Source organism: Diaphorina citri, unplaced genomic scaffold, assembly GCF_000475195.1.
Source record: "Diaphorina citri unplaced genomic scaffold, Diaci psyllid genome assembly version 1.1 scaffold312, whole genome shotgun sequence".
Classification (NCBI taxonomy): Eukaryota; Metazoa; Arthropoda; class Insecta; order Hemiptera; family Psyllidae; genus Diaphorina; species Diaphorina citri.
Window position 1 is genome coordinate 87,951 of NW_007377747.1, and position 16,610 is coordinate 104,560.

The 16,610-nt window shown below is 37.7% G+C and overlaps 1 protein-coding gene and 1 long non-coding RNA gene across 2 annotated transcripts; both read left to right on the forward strand.

The window, feature by feature from the left end:
- Positions 1 to 1,216: 1,216 nt before the first annotated feature.
- On the forward strand, positions 1,217 to 1,592 carry LOC103507419. Its single transcript, XR_541255.3, has 2 exons — positions 1,217 to 1,345; positions 1,463 to 1,592. It is a non-coding gene; the product is annotated as an uncharacterized LOC103507419 (long non-coding RNA).
- Positions 1,593 to 7,977: 6,385 nt separating this feature from the next.
- Positions 7,978 to 12,009, forward strand: LOC108252173. The gene is made up of 3 exons (XM_017443329.2): positions 7,978 to 8,199; positions 9,313 to 9,447; positions 11,256 to 12,009. The coding sequence occupies exons 2-3, from the start codon at positions 9,315 to 9,317 to the stop codon at positions 11,948 to 11,950; spliced, it is 828 nt and encodes a 275-aa protein (XP_017298818.1). The 5' UTR covers positions 7,978 to 8,199; positions 9,313 to 9,314; the 3' UTR covers positions 11,951 to 12,009.
- The last annotated feature ends 4,601 nt before the right edge of the window (positions 12,010 to 16,610 follow it).

Consider the following 16,610-nt stretch of genomic DNA (forward strand, 5'->3'; position numbering starts at 1 on the left):
ATTTATTTTTTTTTTTTTTTTTTTTTTTTTTTTTTTTTAAGAGGTTTGACAGAGGGAACTGTAACTGCTATGACAAAGAAAATTAAAAAAAAAAACATGGCACCTAGAAAAAAGCTTTACTCTTATATGAGGGTGTTTGGCCCCACCTTTTCTCCAAAAAAAGGTTTTCTTTCAGCAAAATTTGTATTGCATTAATTGACCACCCTTTGACTTGCCTAGAACATCTAAATCTTTATGCAAGTCTGTAATATCAAAAGAAAGAAAAAATCACACGAATAAAATTAATTTTCAGCAAATGTGGTCATTGAGGTTATGGGTACAGTTTTTAGCGAACATCCTGTATAATGTAATTTTTAAAAATCCCATTCTATTATTCGATTAAAATAAAAACCAACAAAATTTAAAAGGCAAAAGGAACCCTGAAAATCTTTGATATTTATAAATAGCTAAATTCAAAGAGATTATAAATATACATAGTTGTTATATGTAGCAAATCTAAAAGATTACATATTTGTTTCAAATAATTTACCCATGTTCTAGGAATCTAGGAAAATGGCTTGCTTAGTAACCAAATCCTGTGCATTTGGAAACAACCAGGTTTCAAATGGGTAAAACACTCCCCCCTCTATCTTTACATTCAAGTTTAAATATTTTACTGTTAAATATATTCTATTTAGTAAGGCTCGATGTAATGCTAAGAATACTAAAGGTACTTTTCAATATTTTTTTGTGAAACCAGATTTTTCTGTGTTTAAAATACCTATCACGGGGGTTTGGTTTGAACCCTTTATGTCCGATCTTACCAAAGGAAGTTTTCAGTTAATCCAGAGTTCAAGAAATGCTTTTCTATTTTAATTGGTGACGTCAAAGAAATTAATTGACACTGTGTTAACTCTCAGTAGTAAGATCGGCCTTTAAGTTCACCATCTGAGTTTACTTTAAACTTGGTTTTAACTCCCAAATGAAGAAATCTGATTGGCTGAAATTTTTGAAATCAACCAATCAGATTTCTGTTTTCAATATCTCAAGCAAAGGAGTTTGGTGTTGAAACTCTTTTGGGGCGAATGACATTCGAAGTCGTGTCTCTTTTAAAATAAATTTATTAAATTAACCTCTCTTTATTGAAAAAAAAAATAATAATAATATAATAAATAAAAAATAAAGACGATAAGACCTTAGCAGTTACAGTTCCCTTTGCCAAAACCTCTTTTAAAGAAGATAAATAAATCAAACCCTTTTTTTGTAATGGTATAGAATAATTTTATTGGCGAATTCACATAATATGTAAACATTATGGTTAAAATCCCGAACGGTGGTAGAAACCACTGATCAGGTCACGGTTAAGGTAGAAACACACTTGTAATGGTATGGAATAATTTTATTGGCAAATTCACATAATATGTAAACATTATGGTTAAAATCCCGAACGGTGGTAGAAACCACTGATCAGGTCACGGTTAAGGTAGAAACACACTATCACGTCACGTCACATCACGTGAGCATACAACGGGATAGGCATGCTACGACACAGACCTCACAAGTCTAGTGCGAAATATAAAAACGGCGATAAAATACATATGTACCTACTTATTTTTTTTTAAAAAAAAAAAAAAACAAGGATTCCAGCTTCGCATTGCTAATGGTGGATTTCACCAATAACTTAATGGGAAATTTCACTAATGGGAGAATTTTTAATAATCCAAACAGGAGTTTTTAAAAACTCCTGCTTTTTGGATAACTAAAAACTCCTTTTTGGATCATTAAAAATTCTCCCATTAGTAAAATCTCTGATTAAGCCATTGGTGGAATCCACCATAGTTCTTATAATCTTACATTAAAAATACAAAATATTTTAAACTAACATTAATTCTAATAGGTAATAATAATATGAGAAAGGTGGTATAGTTATAAAATATTATAATATTTTATTATAATATTTCATTTTATAGAATACAAGGGTGGCAACTCGATATCAAAACCTAAAAGGGATTTTTTTAATCTCCTTTTATATGAGGGATTTTTATTTTTTGACAAAGAGATTTTTTTATCTCTTTTTCAATATCCTTTTTTTAAACAAAAGGAATTTTTTTCATCTCTTTATTTTGGCAGAAAGATTTTACACCCGGAAAAAAAAATCGACGTAATAAGAAGACACATAGGAACAGAGGCTGATTCAAATATGAGAATTATAACAGTTGTAACACACAACTCACTGGAACTTTTTTTTATCACATCGGTGGTGTAGTGGTTAGCGCGGTGGACTCTGGATCTGGAGGTTAGCGGTTTGAATCCATATCAAGTCATGAAGTTTGGCGTATAAGCGGGGAACGGCATTTGTGACAAACAATCAGACTTAACACAATTAAAATCACTTCTAACAATATTTTCCAAACGGGATACTTTGTCAAGTAGCATTATAACTAGAGGTGACATAGTATATTCATTCCACCTCTAGTTAAAATCCCTTCTTTCAATTTGTTTCTATGGCCGGAGCCACAATTCTCCTTGGGTGTAGTGATCACGCTCGCCTGGTAATCGTGGGTTCGATCCCAGCCGAGGTATGGAATTTTATTCTCAACATTAGGTGTATTTAAATAATCTTGAAATAGACTCGTTTGGAGCTATTTCTTATAACACTAGTTTTAACAAGTACCATTGTTGTTGTTGTTGTTGTTGTTGTTGTTGTTGTTGTTGTTGTTGTTGTTGTTGTTGTTGTTGTTGTTGTTGTTGAAATCCAGGATTTTGTTCCTCCTGATTCTTTTCAAGTGGATTTTTGATTCCCTGATTTCGAATTTTTCGGAAAATAGTGATTTTAATTGAATTTTATTTTGTGTTTTCTAAAAAGCCTTTAAAAAAGGTGTTAAGTAGATGTGCTCATTTGGTCACTACGTTCAACTTGTGTCATTGAAAATTTCCGTCGAAACTAATCAAAATTTACATAGACTAAATAGTACATTAGACTAAACATTCCAATTGACTATTTTTTCGTCCCTCAACAAATTAATAAAAATCGTTAATACATAAATTTAAGTTACTACTAAAGTATTAAATACACAAACATTTTGAAACCTAAAAAGTAGTTTGCATTTTCCTCCCCTGAGTCCAAGAGATTGACATTTCTCCAAAACCTACGTCCTGAAAAAAAAAAAAAAAAATAAAAAAAATAACTTCTTATTTTACTTTCCTTATCCCATAGAAAGGAAAGTAATGCAATCGGCTAAACTATTTTACATTTCCCTAAACGTATCCTGAAGACACAGACTCGTTTTAATCCAAAGAAAACTGCAATTTTCTAATTTCCATCTGTGTGGATGAACAATCAACGAAACGCCAAAACCACCCCTATCCTCGACCGCCCCAATTTCGTCCGCTTTCTACTCGCCTATTTCAACAACCTGTCGAAAAGGAGAGCGGAAATTTCGAAAGCGAACAAGTTGCCATTGATTTCTTTCTGATCGACTTGCGTAAGTCCGGACGTTTTCAAACCTATTTCCCGCCGAAAAATACCATTTTTCGTGAAAAAAACTGCTTTAACATCTGTGGGCGTTTAAAATCTATTTACAAAAACCCGTGAAAATATCCCCTGCAATATTTCCCCGCTGTCAACATGGAGATCAAACTAGATTTGTAATTTTGCGCGCTACCTAACCCCTTCTTCCGTCTCTTCGGGCGCCTTTCGCGTGACCGTGCGAGCACGTTGAGGGTTCCGTCAAAGGCCGGCCACCCCGGTGTGGGGAGACATCGGGAGTTTGGCATCAAGAACCCGCACTGACTGCTGGAGCCCCCAGGGATCTGTAATTGAAGACATTGGCCCCCCTTCCACTGACGTTTTGGGGTCTAAAACGACGTAAGTATCTATGAATTGTGCTAAATACAGTTTTCAATCAGCCAACCTCAGTGGTGTAGTGGTTAGTGGTTAGCACGGTGGACTTTGAATCTGGAGGTTGGTGGTTCGAGTCCAAGTTAAGTCATAAAATTTAGCGTAGGGTAGCCCGGCGGAGAACGACGTTTGAGCATTTATACTAAACACAGGAAATGTTACTTTTTTAAATCCCTCCTTTGAAGGTTTTCCATAAGTATGCTGAAGAATGGTGTAAATTTAAATCCCTTCTTTGGGGCGATTTTTCCCTGAACAATCCCTCTGCCCCCCCCCCCAAATTTAAAAAAAAACCTAAGACACCTCACAATTTTATTGGACATTAATTTTGTAGCCAGTGGTGATAGCAAAATTGATTATTTTTTTTTTGCTAGGAGGTTTTTCAGTGAGAACTGTAACTGCTAAGGTCCTAAAAGCAAAGAGAGAAAGAAGACAGGATAGGAGAAAGCCAGCTGTTCCAAGAACAAACCTGATAGCATATTGAATCCACAAATTGGAATAAATCTTTGGGAGTTAGACACATATGGCAAAACAATAATTTTCTTGAAGCAAAACAATAATTTTCTTGAGGATTCCTATCTTTTACAATTTACAGCAGGCCATCATATCATATAAGGCGTAGACTGCATAAGTACACTCTTATTCCTTGCCCTATCTGACTATTCATTCTTTGAATGTTCCCATTCCAAAAATAATAATAATAATAATAATAAATGGCCTTTATCATCATCCTGGTTAGACAGCCAACAAAATGATCTTTAAGTTGTACAACTCTCACTTTTTTGTGAAAGACCATATCTTTGAAGTTGGAAAAAAAATCTTTGGGGTAAGAATTATCATCTTGAAGAGCAGTAATAATTTTGGGGCCTATTCTTATGGGGTCATACAGTATAAACACAAAAGACCAATGTGTCTTACGGGCCGAGTTAAAGTCCCTCTATCAATCCCCAAAAAAAAAAAAGTGGAAAACCATCAAAAAACCCCTAAAAAGCCATTTCGTGTTAAAAGAATTTTAATTTTTTCCCCCTTAATGCTCAACAAGGCTGTTAAGGCTCTTAGTGGCCATAAAGAAAGTTGATGAAAACCACCAAAAAGACCCCAAAAGAGCCATTTCGTATTACAAAAATTTATATATTTTTTCCTTGGCGTTTCCCGCACTGCCCTCCTCTGTGTCCTGGTATTATGTCGGTGCTTATGACTTGGCGTTCGCTTTGATGTCGGCTGCTTTTTTCTGCTTCTCTCGCATCATATCCGCATCCCTGAAAACAAAACAGACAATGGAATCTTATATTATAAGAACGAGATCCATTCACAGTTCACATTTCATAGTTCACACACTGATCGCTCTATCTCTAGAACCACAACACCTTTTCCGATCCTGTCTTCGTTTTCGGGACAACAAGACCTCCCTTGTTACAGCTCCTTTTCCAACCTTTTAGAATAGAATAGAATAGAGTAGAATAGAATAGAATAGAATAAATACAGAATGTTTGGTGATAACTGTGTGAGGAGAGGGATATTAGGGGTGTCATATACACACACACACAAACTTTTAAACCTTTTTTTTAAAGCTCCCATTCAACCTTTTCGAAAATAATAGTAATGATGATAACCAGACTGTAGTCCTGGCCATAAATGGTACCAAAGAGGAGAATGCCTTGACATGCCACATGTGACATGCTGGCATGCAGGACGGAGACTTTTGTTTTGTTTTAGAAACTCCCAAAGTAAACAAAAAACAGATCAAAGTCACAAAGCTGAGAATTTCCGACGCCAAATTTAATAGAGAACGCGTGGGTGTTCCAAACACAGTGCTTCATTATTAGTTTTATAGATTACCCACTATTATTATCAATATTATTACTGCTACTACTACTATTATTATGCTATTACTATCATCATAGACCTATTAGTAATACAATTATCTGTCCTATTACAGTCGAAAATGGATAAAGGGTTGTGCTTACTTAGATGAGGTTTCAAAGTTAAAGAACGGCAAATAAATATTGAATTTTCCACCCTTTAAAGACATATTTTCGGAGTTTTAACTTCAGATTTGGATTTTTTTTAGGTAATGTTTATTGCTCCATAAAACGAACGTACCTCTGAGTTTTTACTAGGACTTATCGGAATTAACGAGTTCGGTCCCGTTGACCTTTTTTAACGAATTCCGTCGGATTCAAAAAACTAGTCTTAGAGGTTAGAACCACCTCAAGGACACTTCCCACTTCATTAGATTTTGGAATCGAATCAATCTTTTTCAGCCGTTGAGAAGGGGAGGGACTTACTTACCAACCTACTTAAGTGGTTTTAGTGTACCTGTAATGTACTTTTATCTAGGGTAAAAGGTCCTGAATTTTGGGGGGGGGCGTAACCCCCAAACTTTCTTGCTTTGAGTTCATAGGTCGTCGCGACAAATTTCAAGATCAGAGCTCACTTGTGTGAAAAAATGTGAAAAAAAAATCCCCCAAAACCCAGTTTTTTTGGTTTTTTGGCTTTAAGGTTCTCTGGAAAAAATTTGCACCACCATTTTCGTGATCCTGGTAAAAAGACCTTTAATTTGATATATACATAGGTCGACCAGGTTTGGATAAGTCCTTCTATGGGAACAGAACAGACAGAGTGACAGACAGACAGACAGACGACACCGAAGCGAATACAATAGTCCGACCCTTATACCTTTTTACTTTTTATTACTATTGTAATAATAAAGGAAGGACGGACTAAAAACCCAAACACATGATTTTCCACAACGATGTGATTCTCCCAAATTTTATTTTTATTCTCACACTTTTAACTTTACTCACACCTATTATTCTCAGATCAACTTCACACTGATAACTGGTGCTAATATTTCTATTGTTATTATTTCTACTATGATTATTATTATTAGTAGTATTTCTATTGTGATTAGTGGTTATATAAGTGTCCACCCAGCCAGGTCGTGATCACGATGGCCTTGGGTTCAAAACTCGGTAAAAAGGTCAGAAAAATAGAATAGAATATACCTTGTTTATCCTGCTGGAATAGGACTGAAAAGTCCCTTTACTCCAGCAGTAGGCTACTATGTACTTACGATGATTATGGTCAAATTCTCAAATTATTTTGAGGATAAAATTCCATACCTCGGCTGGGATTGAACCAGCGCATTCCTCAACAAAAACTTCCACAAACCACGTTTGTTATTTATTTATTTTAAAACAAGTTTTTGTTTTGAATTTCAACAATGTAAACAAAACACTCCTCAGATAAACTGATGGACTCATGGTACCTACATGGTATGCATCATGTAGGTAACAATAACACATTACCTATGTAGGTAACACTTTGTTTACAATTCCCAAAACTGGTGTAGTAATGATGATTAAGACAGGGAAGTTATAAAAAGGAACCAAAAAAAAATTAAGGTTGTTTCCCCACTCACTTGTCGTGAGTTTCGACCGATTTTTCTCCGAATGTCCTGTAGACAATCTATTTCAAAATTCAAATGAGTGTTCCCACTACACACGACACAATTTTTTTTTTTTTTTTTTTTTTTTTTTCTAGCAGACAGAAAGACACAATGACACTAGATGAGGTCAATACCATACTTTCGTAATATTGTCAAGGAAGATTAAGAGAGAACTATTTGTTTTTACCTCGACAATTTTGTAGCAATGAAACAACTGCTGCATTAGACTCATGTGGTCTGAGTCATAGCATACCCATCCCGTAGTATGCCTCTTATCAGACGACAAGAGACAAAATATTTCCCTTTTAGGTGCTGGGTCAACACGAGAACACCACGAAGGAACCCGTAGAAACATTTGCAATCCAAAAACGAGTGCAAATTTTCGTCGATGGTGGGAATCGAACCCGGGCAAGCAAGCACGTTACCACCATATCCCCTACAGGTACACCCTAAATGACTGGACTATCTATGTGTCTACACTAGGTTACGAATTCCAGGACCAGTAGCAAGGTCGTCCAATTTATTTCTACCCACAAGGTCAAACCCATATATTATTAATTTATTAATAACCTCTCTGTCTACTTTGCCTCTGGGTGATTTGCATATTTTATTTACATTTTGGGTTTTTTCCATTCAATTTTTATTTTTTTCTTGGAAAGGAAAGAAGCTTTCTTTTCTCTCTTTTGAGAGACATTTGTTTTTTCAGTCTTTACAAGTTTACAGTTCCCTCTGTCACTTTTTTTTAAACAATTTTATTGTGAGAAATCTGTAGTTACCACAGACACATTTCTATACCCAGCTCAAATAATAGACTTGGCCACATATTTATCTACCAGGCTGGAATAATAGACTTGTGCTACAAGAGTTAACGGTAAGCAATTTTTTATTTATTAGAAGGCCATAAGTTATTGTCATCCAGTTATTGTCATTCAATTAATTTAACTGAAAATTTCTTTGGAGATTTCAAGTTCCTTATTTATTGAAGTAAATTAACAATCAAATTATATTGAAAACATAGTAGGTACAACAAATTGATAGCAAAGGGGGTAAACATTTTTATTTCTTGTTCCTTTTTATGTATTAAATGCTTTAAAATACTTAAATAGTATTACCTAGGTACTTGTGTTCATTTATGTTTTAACAAAATATAATACTCTGATCACAATGTCTTATACTATATGGCCCCATAAGACACATAGGTCTAAAAAGGAAAGAAAAAAAAAAGTGAACTATCACTAATCAGCTCACACTGTGAGAGAATAGGTACTTTTTGTACTATGTTGGCTGTAGGTAAGGGACTGTAAATTCTTTTATTTTTTTATTTATTATTTCTTTTTCCCTGTAAGAACATCAAAATTTGCAGAACTAATACCAGTTGAAATGATCAATAGGTTACAGTTCTCCGAAGGCACATTACATTGTTCATTATTTATACCTTCCATGATATCACCTAAACAAATTTTTAGCTACATAGGATAAAGAAGTACCTAATAAATCTGAAAACAGTACAAATATTCTATAAGAGATCCTACATGAGATCAAAAAGAGACTAATTGAGTAAGAACATAAAGGTAGTAGAGATGATCAATAAAATTAAATAAAATAAGTCTACTTGTTATAACACCTAGGAATTTTTCATGAGAAAATGTAAATAATCAAATGTTGATCATTTTTTATAACATATAATTTGACCTAATAATAACAAAAACAATATTAATCCTTCCTTTAACAAAACAAATACAAACAAAATAGTAACATTAAATAAAATGAGTCTTCTTGGAAAAAAATAAAAGAAAATAATACACATAATTCCAATAATAACATATCAGGTACTATTACAAAAATATCTATAAAAACAACATCAATAAATTTTCTTTCCCATTACCCATTATACTGTTTGGGTTCCATACATGTAGTGTAGGTAATGGGAAGTTTAAAAGTAAATTCGACTTGGGAAAATAATTGCACTTTTATTTCTTTTCAGGAATGGATATTTCCAAACTTATTACACTAATTGAGTCCCGCTCACCTATTTGGGATTCTTCGGACCCACTCCATGCGAATCGAGATGCAGTGAAGAAACTATGGGATGAAATTCAAGTTGAGATGAAAGTTGCAGGTGGGTACTTTTTTATTTTGGACACTTGGTACTTATCGAGTAAGGTAATTTTTGAATCTCTCTCGAATGGACCAAGCACTCTGTGAATACCTGTTCTGGCTCCGACCAATATTCAGTGGAGTCCAGTGCTCCAAGAGTGTATTCAGGTGGTCTGGGCTATGTAGATAATGGGCTGTTTCAGCTGGTCCATCTTTGTCAATTATGATGTTGTGTAATATACACATACACTTCACCATGGTCTCAACATTCTCTGGGGTACACTGTATCTCAGTTTTCAGGACCCGCCATTTGGCTACCAATATGCCAAATGCACACTCTACAACTCTTCGTACTGAAGAAAGTTTTTTATTGAAAGTCTCTTCATCTGGAGAGGCATTCTGGCGATTGTAGGGCCTCAGGAGGTAGGGTTTCAAAGGGTATCCTTGGTCCCCCAAGAGCACATGAGGGACAGCAAAAGTTGAGCCTGGTAGTGGCTTGTCAGGGGGCATGACCCCACCCTCAATCCTTCGATAGATGTCAGATACTTGAAACACCCCACCATCACTTGCCTTTCCATTTGCCCCAACTTCTATGCTTGTGAATCGGCAATTTTCATCTGCAATTGCTTGTAATATCAGGGAGAAGTGTTGCTTGTAATTGAAGAATTCAGAACCACTGTTGGCTGGTTTCTTAATCCTAACATGTTTCCCATCTATACAACCCACACAGTTAGGAAATTTCCATCGCCTAGCAAATCGAGCTTCATTCTCTCTAAGAATGTCTGTTGTCACAGGTGGCATGCGGACCTTCTGCATGGCAAGCAAGCGCGTTACCACTGAACCAACCGTGCCCCCTGACGCTTGTATTCATTTTAGCATGGTTCGTTTACTTATATTTTTTTTGGGGGTTGATGCTAGGCTATGGTCGGCTCTCCGTTGTAGACGCCTACGTTCCCACTTGTCGTGAGTTTCATTCGATTATTTTCCGAATAATGTCCTATAGGTAATGTAATCTAAATGAGAGTGTTCCCGTTTACCTACGCACGACACGATTTTTTTCCGAACTAGAAGTGCGAACGGGCCTTTAGACCACCACTATAGACACTTAGACACTTTAATGTATATTTTCTTGTTCAAAGCGTCCCCTTTTGAAAACCTTACCACACACCACTGCTGACGAAAGAAAGTTCGGACACGTTTTATAAAGGTTTAAAAGAAAATCGTCGTCTACATTTTCACAGTCTAGCGGGCACTGTCATCTAGGGGAGGGAAATCGCTGTCTAATTTACCCTGACAGCTTTAAACTTTAGAATAAACAACCTCCGTGCCCGCGTGGGCTTGCACTCCGGAGGTTCCGGGTTCGATTCCGATTGGGGTCGTAGTTTTTTCGGCTCTGTGCTTGGAGTTCGGGGTGCACTCAGCCTCGTGAAAACGATTGAGTAGCGACCAGTGGCGGCATTAGGTACCAATAATAATAATATAATAATAATAGTGCTTATTTATACTGCTCGCATAGGACTGAAAAGTCCCTTTACTCCAGCAGTAGGCTACTACTGGGTGGCATGTGAATTGGCATGAAAGTTGTCCATATGGCATCACATGTTTCTTTTACAATGCCACTGATGGTGTTGTGGGAAACTTTGAAGGAGAAGGCTAAGGACCGATAGGGTTGCCCAGTTGCTAGAAATCTAGAAAAGAGACAACTTAATGTCAATATAGAGAAGAAGAAAAAGGTGTGTTGATCATATTCTTTAAAACTTTAAATAAGGATACATAGACATAAAAAAAGACATTGTTGATTAACATTGTTTTATATTTTTCTTCTTTCAGATTGTGAGGTCCTCAAAAACAAGTGGAGAGGCCTTAGAGAGAATTTTCGGAAGGAGTTGGCAAGAGAGAGGACAGTCACTGGGCAGGGTGCGGGGGAGAACACCTCCAAGTGGAGATATTTTCAGTCTCTCACTTTCTTAAGAGGCAGGTATACCCCCAGGGCAGCATCAGGGAACTTTGTTCCCACCCCCACCTCTTCCCAGCCCCCTTCACAGATGTCAGCTACATCTTCCGAGTCTCTGCTACGGGCCCGAAGCCCCCCCCTATACACACCATCAACTTCCTCCCAGGTTCTTCCCACACCAAGAGCAAACATTGCTGCCCTGTTTGCAGAGAGTCCCCCGGATGAATCCCAAATGAGCCCCCATGGTGTTGACGAGGAGCTTGAGATTGCAGCCCTTGAACATGGGTATGCTTCTCAAGCTGGGCCATCCTCGTCGACAGGACAGAGGAGATCAGAGGAGACGATAGCGAGCAAAAGGAGGAAAGTAATGGAGAGCTTTATAGATATTCAAAGGGAAACCCTAGAGGCATTTAGAAAGGACAGGTCAGAGAAAGATGATCCTGATATGCAGTTTCTTCAGAGTTTGTGGCCCTCTCTGAAGGCTGTACCCGAGGGTAGGAAGTCTGCCGTGAAAATGAAATTGTTGGGAGTTCTGGCGGAAGATGAGGCACGGAGACAGGAAAATGAATAGGAAAACTTCCTATCCTTGGGTCAGAGTTTTCTTTTTTTGTCCTTTTCTTTCGGTTTTCCTCTGTTTTTTTTTTTTTTTTTTTTTTTTTTTTTTTATTATTGAAACATGGAAATTGATTGCTAAGGAGGCACTTATTAGGTATAGATTTTCGCAAAATCCTTTCTTATTGCACACCTAGACCATAAAAGGAATATTCCTACCAAATTTCAGCTTTCCTAGGTCTTGTGATTCTTGAGATAGAGCGATCAGTGTGGAACTATGAACTGTGAACTGTGAATGGATCTTGTTCTTATAATATAAGATATTAATGCTGTAATTTGCTGTCAGCTCGGATTGAGGGTTCGATCTCGGAATGGCTGGCTTTCTTCTATATCCTGTCCACCCTCTAATTTTCATGATGAGATCTCGGGTCGAAAATGAGTGGAAATATCCGTTTTAGAGTCCAAAAAAGTTCCTTTTTTTAATTGTTGATTTGTTATACCAATAGGTACGAGTGGCGTAGCGTGGTCTAAAGTCAAGTGTAAGGCGTGTAGGGCACTAATTCCCATCACCATGCACATTACTAAATAAGTCATGCAAAGGTGGAAATATATCCGTTTTAGTGTCCTCTGAGTCCAAAAAAGTTAATTTTTTTAATTGTTGATTTGTTATACCAATAGGTAATTAGGTACCTACTTTATTTTCTACTAACCACCGATGCCACCGGTGTGGAATCCGTAGATTTTGGAACTTTTCCCCTACACAAGAGGTGTTTTCAGTTGTTATTTTCGTCTCCGCCGTCCCAAATCTCACGTCCGTCTGTGCTCACTGAGCTGTTTCTGAGCAAAGTGACAGCCACCTCTTCTTCTTCTTCTTCTTCTTCTTCTTCTTCTTCTTCTTCTTCTTCTTCTTCTTTCTTCTTCTCCTTCTCCTCCTCCTCCTTCTTCTTCCTCCTCCTTCTCCTCCTCCTCCTCCTTCTTCTTCCTCCTCCTTCTCCTTCTTCTTCTTCCTTACCTTCTTCTCACTTCCATCCTTTCCTTTTCCTCCTTGGCACCTCCATCCTTCCTCCTCCTCTTCCTCCTCCTCCTCCTTCTTGTTCTTCTTCTCCTCCTCCTCCTTCTTCTTCGTCGTCTTATTCTCCTCCTCCTCCTCCTCCTCCTTGTCACCTCCATCTTTCCTCCTCCTCCTCCTCCTCCTTTTCATGTCCTTTGTAACAATCCTGTGTCCTTGGTAGGTATAGGTATTATCTTGATGTGCACTCATTAACCATGCTTGATTTGGTACGCTGTCCATAATTCCTCTTCACACCCTAAGGGTCATTTTTTCTTCTTTTTTTTTTCTCTCTCAAGATTTTTTGCGCTATCCGTAAAACGGCTAATGCCGATGCCGTCAGCTTGTTCTTGCCAAGAACCCGAATCTAGAACGGTCCGAGCCCACCTGGGGCGAATTTTATCCGAAACAGAAAAGATTCGTTCTCGGAACGAATTTGGAAGGTAAAACATCTGTCTTAGTGCTAGGTCGCGGGTTCGATTCCCGCCCAGAACGGATTTTAAACTAAACAGAAAAGATTCGTTCTCGGAACGAATTTGGAAGGTAAAGCATCTGTCTTAGTGCTAGGTCGCGGGTTCGATTCCCGCCCAGAACGGATTTTATCCAGAAAAGATTCGTTCTCGGAATGGCTGGCTATCCCGTCCTTCTTCACTCTTCGATTTCGGAGTGATAAGACCTCCGTTGTTACAGTTCCCTTTTGATATGTCTAATAATTCCATACTAAATAGTAAGAAGAAACTCCATTTTTGGGAAACAAGAAAAGAGACATTTATTTGAAACGGGTGAACGAAGACTGACCCCAAACTTCACAATTCTGGCCAGAATTTTCTCATTTGGTATATATCACCTTTATCAAACCTCTTTTTTATGAAAAGCTTGGTAAAGGGAGTGATTTCGGGGTGATAAGACCTCCGGTTTGTTACACTTCCGTTTATCAAACTTTTCTTTAACTTTTTATTATAAAGGGAATGAAGAGTTCCATCTTTGTCGTTCCTCAGCCGTTTAAATGACGTCATATAAAGAGTGGCGTTACCAGTCGGCTGTCCTCAGTTTAATTTTAATCTCAAGACAATCTACCATCTAAAATTTATTAAGACTGCCGTAAGTATATCAATTTTCCGTAAGGACCTTTGTATTTTTTTAGGGTTTGATAGAGGGGACTCTAACATCGGTGGTCTAATGGTCTTATCATCTCGAAGAGAGGAGTAGAATAGAATATATACTTTGTCCTGACCGAATTCGGGCTTTCGTGGTCTGTCCGGGACCAGACCTATATTTGGGCTTCCTCTTCGGGGAAGAAAGTAGGACAGGATTCGATTCCCGGCGGGGCCGAAGTTTTTTTCGGCTCTGTGCTTGGAGTTCGGGGTGCATCTGGTCCACATGTCTTCGCCAAAGTCTACCATCATCCAATAGAATCCAGTAGTGAACTGCGCCTTCCTTCCTCTTGACATTGCCAAACTTCCACTTGGATTCCCGAGTATAATTTCTTACTTGTACTCTATCGCCTTCATGAAAACTTCTTGACACTTTATAGCTTTTATTCTCAGGAACAAGTGAAACTGCCGGCTTCATGAGGATATCCAACCTGGTCCTAACATCTCGCCCCAGCATCAACATGTACGGACTCATCCCCTCAGCATTAGGAACTTTTCTAAGCTGCATGAGAAGTCTTGATATTTTCAGATTTATATCTCCTGGTTCGTCGGCCATACAGTGTAGATGGTTCTTGATTGTTTGCACTGATCTTTCCGCCTGGCCGTTTGATGCAGGATGGAACGCAGGAGACAACTTGTGTATGACACCATTACTATTAAGAAAGTTTTTGAATACATGAGACGTAAATTGGGGTCCGTTGTCAGAAACTAGAACCAGACAGATGCCAAAATTAGTAAATAATCGTCTAAGTTCTTTAATGCAAAAATCAGTAGTCGTTGTCTTTGTAGGTATTACCTCAACCCATTTGGAAAAGGTGTCGACAATAATGAAATAAAATAGTCCATTTACAGGTCCAGCAAAGTCAATGTGAACTCGTTGCCATGGTTCCCGTGTAGGTTCCCAGGGATGACTTTGAACTTTGGGTGGATTGTTTTGTTTCTCACAGCAGTACTTGCACTTTCTTACCATCTCCTCAATATCTCTATCCATGTTTTGCCAATAGCAATAACTCCGGCCCAAAGCCTTCATCTTTACCATACCCAAGTGTCCAGTATGTAGTTCTTGTAAGATATTAGATCTCAATGTCGCTGGTATCATTACTCTGGTACCCTTGAGTAGACAACCATCTTGTAATGTGATTTCTGTGTTCTCGTATCCCAGAGATTTCAAACATTTTCCCGTTTCCAGGGCATCCAGTATAACACTCAGATTGGGGTCTACTTTTGTTTCTTGTTTGATCGTTTGGTGAGTGATCGTATTCAGTGTCCCAATCTGGTTAGCTTGAAATCTGTAAATCTGATCTGGAACATGTACATCTGGAGGTTCCTGAGGGAAACGAGAAAGATAATCAGCATTACCGTGTTCACTTGTTCTTTTGTACTCAATTGTATAATCGAAACCAGATAAGAAAAGTGCGTAATGTAACATACGAGTAGCTGAGAGTGCAGGCAAAGATTTGTAAGGGTTGAAAATAGTAGTCAAAGGTTTGTTGTCCGTGATAAGAATGAATTTTCTTCCGTACACGTATTGGAAAAACTTTTTGATTCCCCAATAGATTGCAGTTGCTTCTTTATCTATCTGACTGTAATTTTTCTCACAAATTGTAAGGGCTCTTGATGCAAAAGCTATAGGTCTATCAGACCCGTCAGGATACCTGTGTGATAAGACCGCTCCTAGTCCAATAGGGGAAGCGTCTGTTGCTAAGGTGACAGGCAAGTCCGGGTTATAATGTACCAACACATTCTCGAGGTATGATGTTGCGAAAGCTAAAACAAGAAGATGTGAAGGAACTACTGATAATCTGATAGAACATGGAACTACTTTTGACGGTCCCCTGGGCGGCTGTTTCTGTGAGGTATGATATGATGTGAATGCTAAAACAAGAAGACGTGGACCTACCAATGATCTGATTCATCTGATGGAATTACTTTTGATGCTCGCCCGAAAATTAGAATAGAGAGAAACAATGAAAATTTGTTTACGGACTGCCAAAGTTTGGGTTGCCGAAACGACAGGTACCCTGTTTTAATTTGCTTATACTGCCAGAATGAGATTGAAAAGTCTCTCTACTCCCTTAGTCTAAACAAGGCTTTGTGTATTTGGTAGAGAGAGAGAAAAAAATAGTTAGCTTTTGGAAGGTTGCGTACCTGTTTTGGCAGCACTAGGTTGCGGGCTCGATTCCCGCTTTAAGGCGATCCTATATCCTATATAGATAAGGTTCGTTTTCGGAACCTTTTTTAGCTTTCTATCCTGTTCTTCTTCTCTCTTCGCTTTCGGGACGATAAGACCTCCGTTGGAACAGTTTCCTCTATCAAACATATTGGTTCCTGTATGGACCTTGGTCCTGCTTTTAAGCTGTAAATATTGCGTTATTGCGTATCTATTCCCAGATTCCCACTTTTGTGATCGAAACACCTATCGAATATCATTAAATAAAAAAAAAAAAAAAAAAAAAAAAAACCAAAAAAAAAAAAAC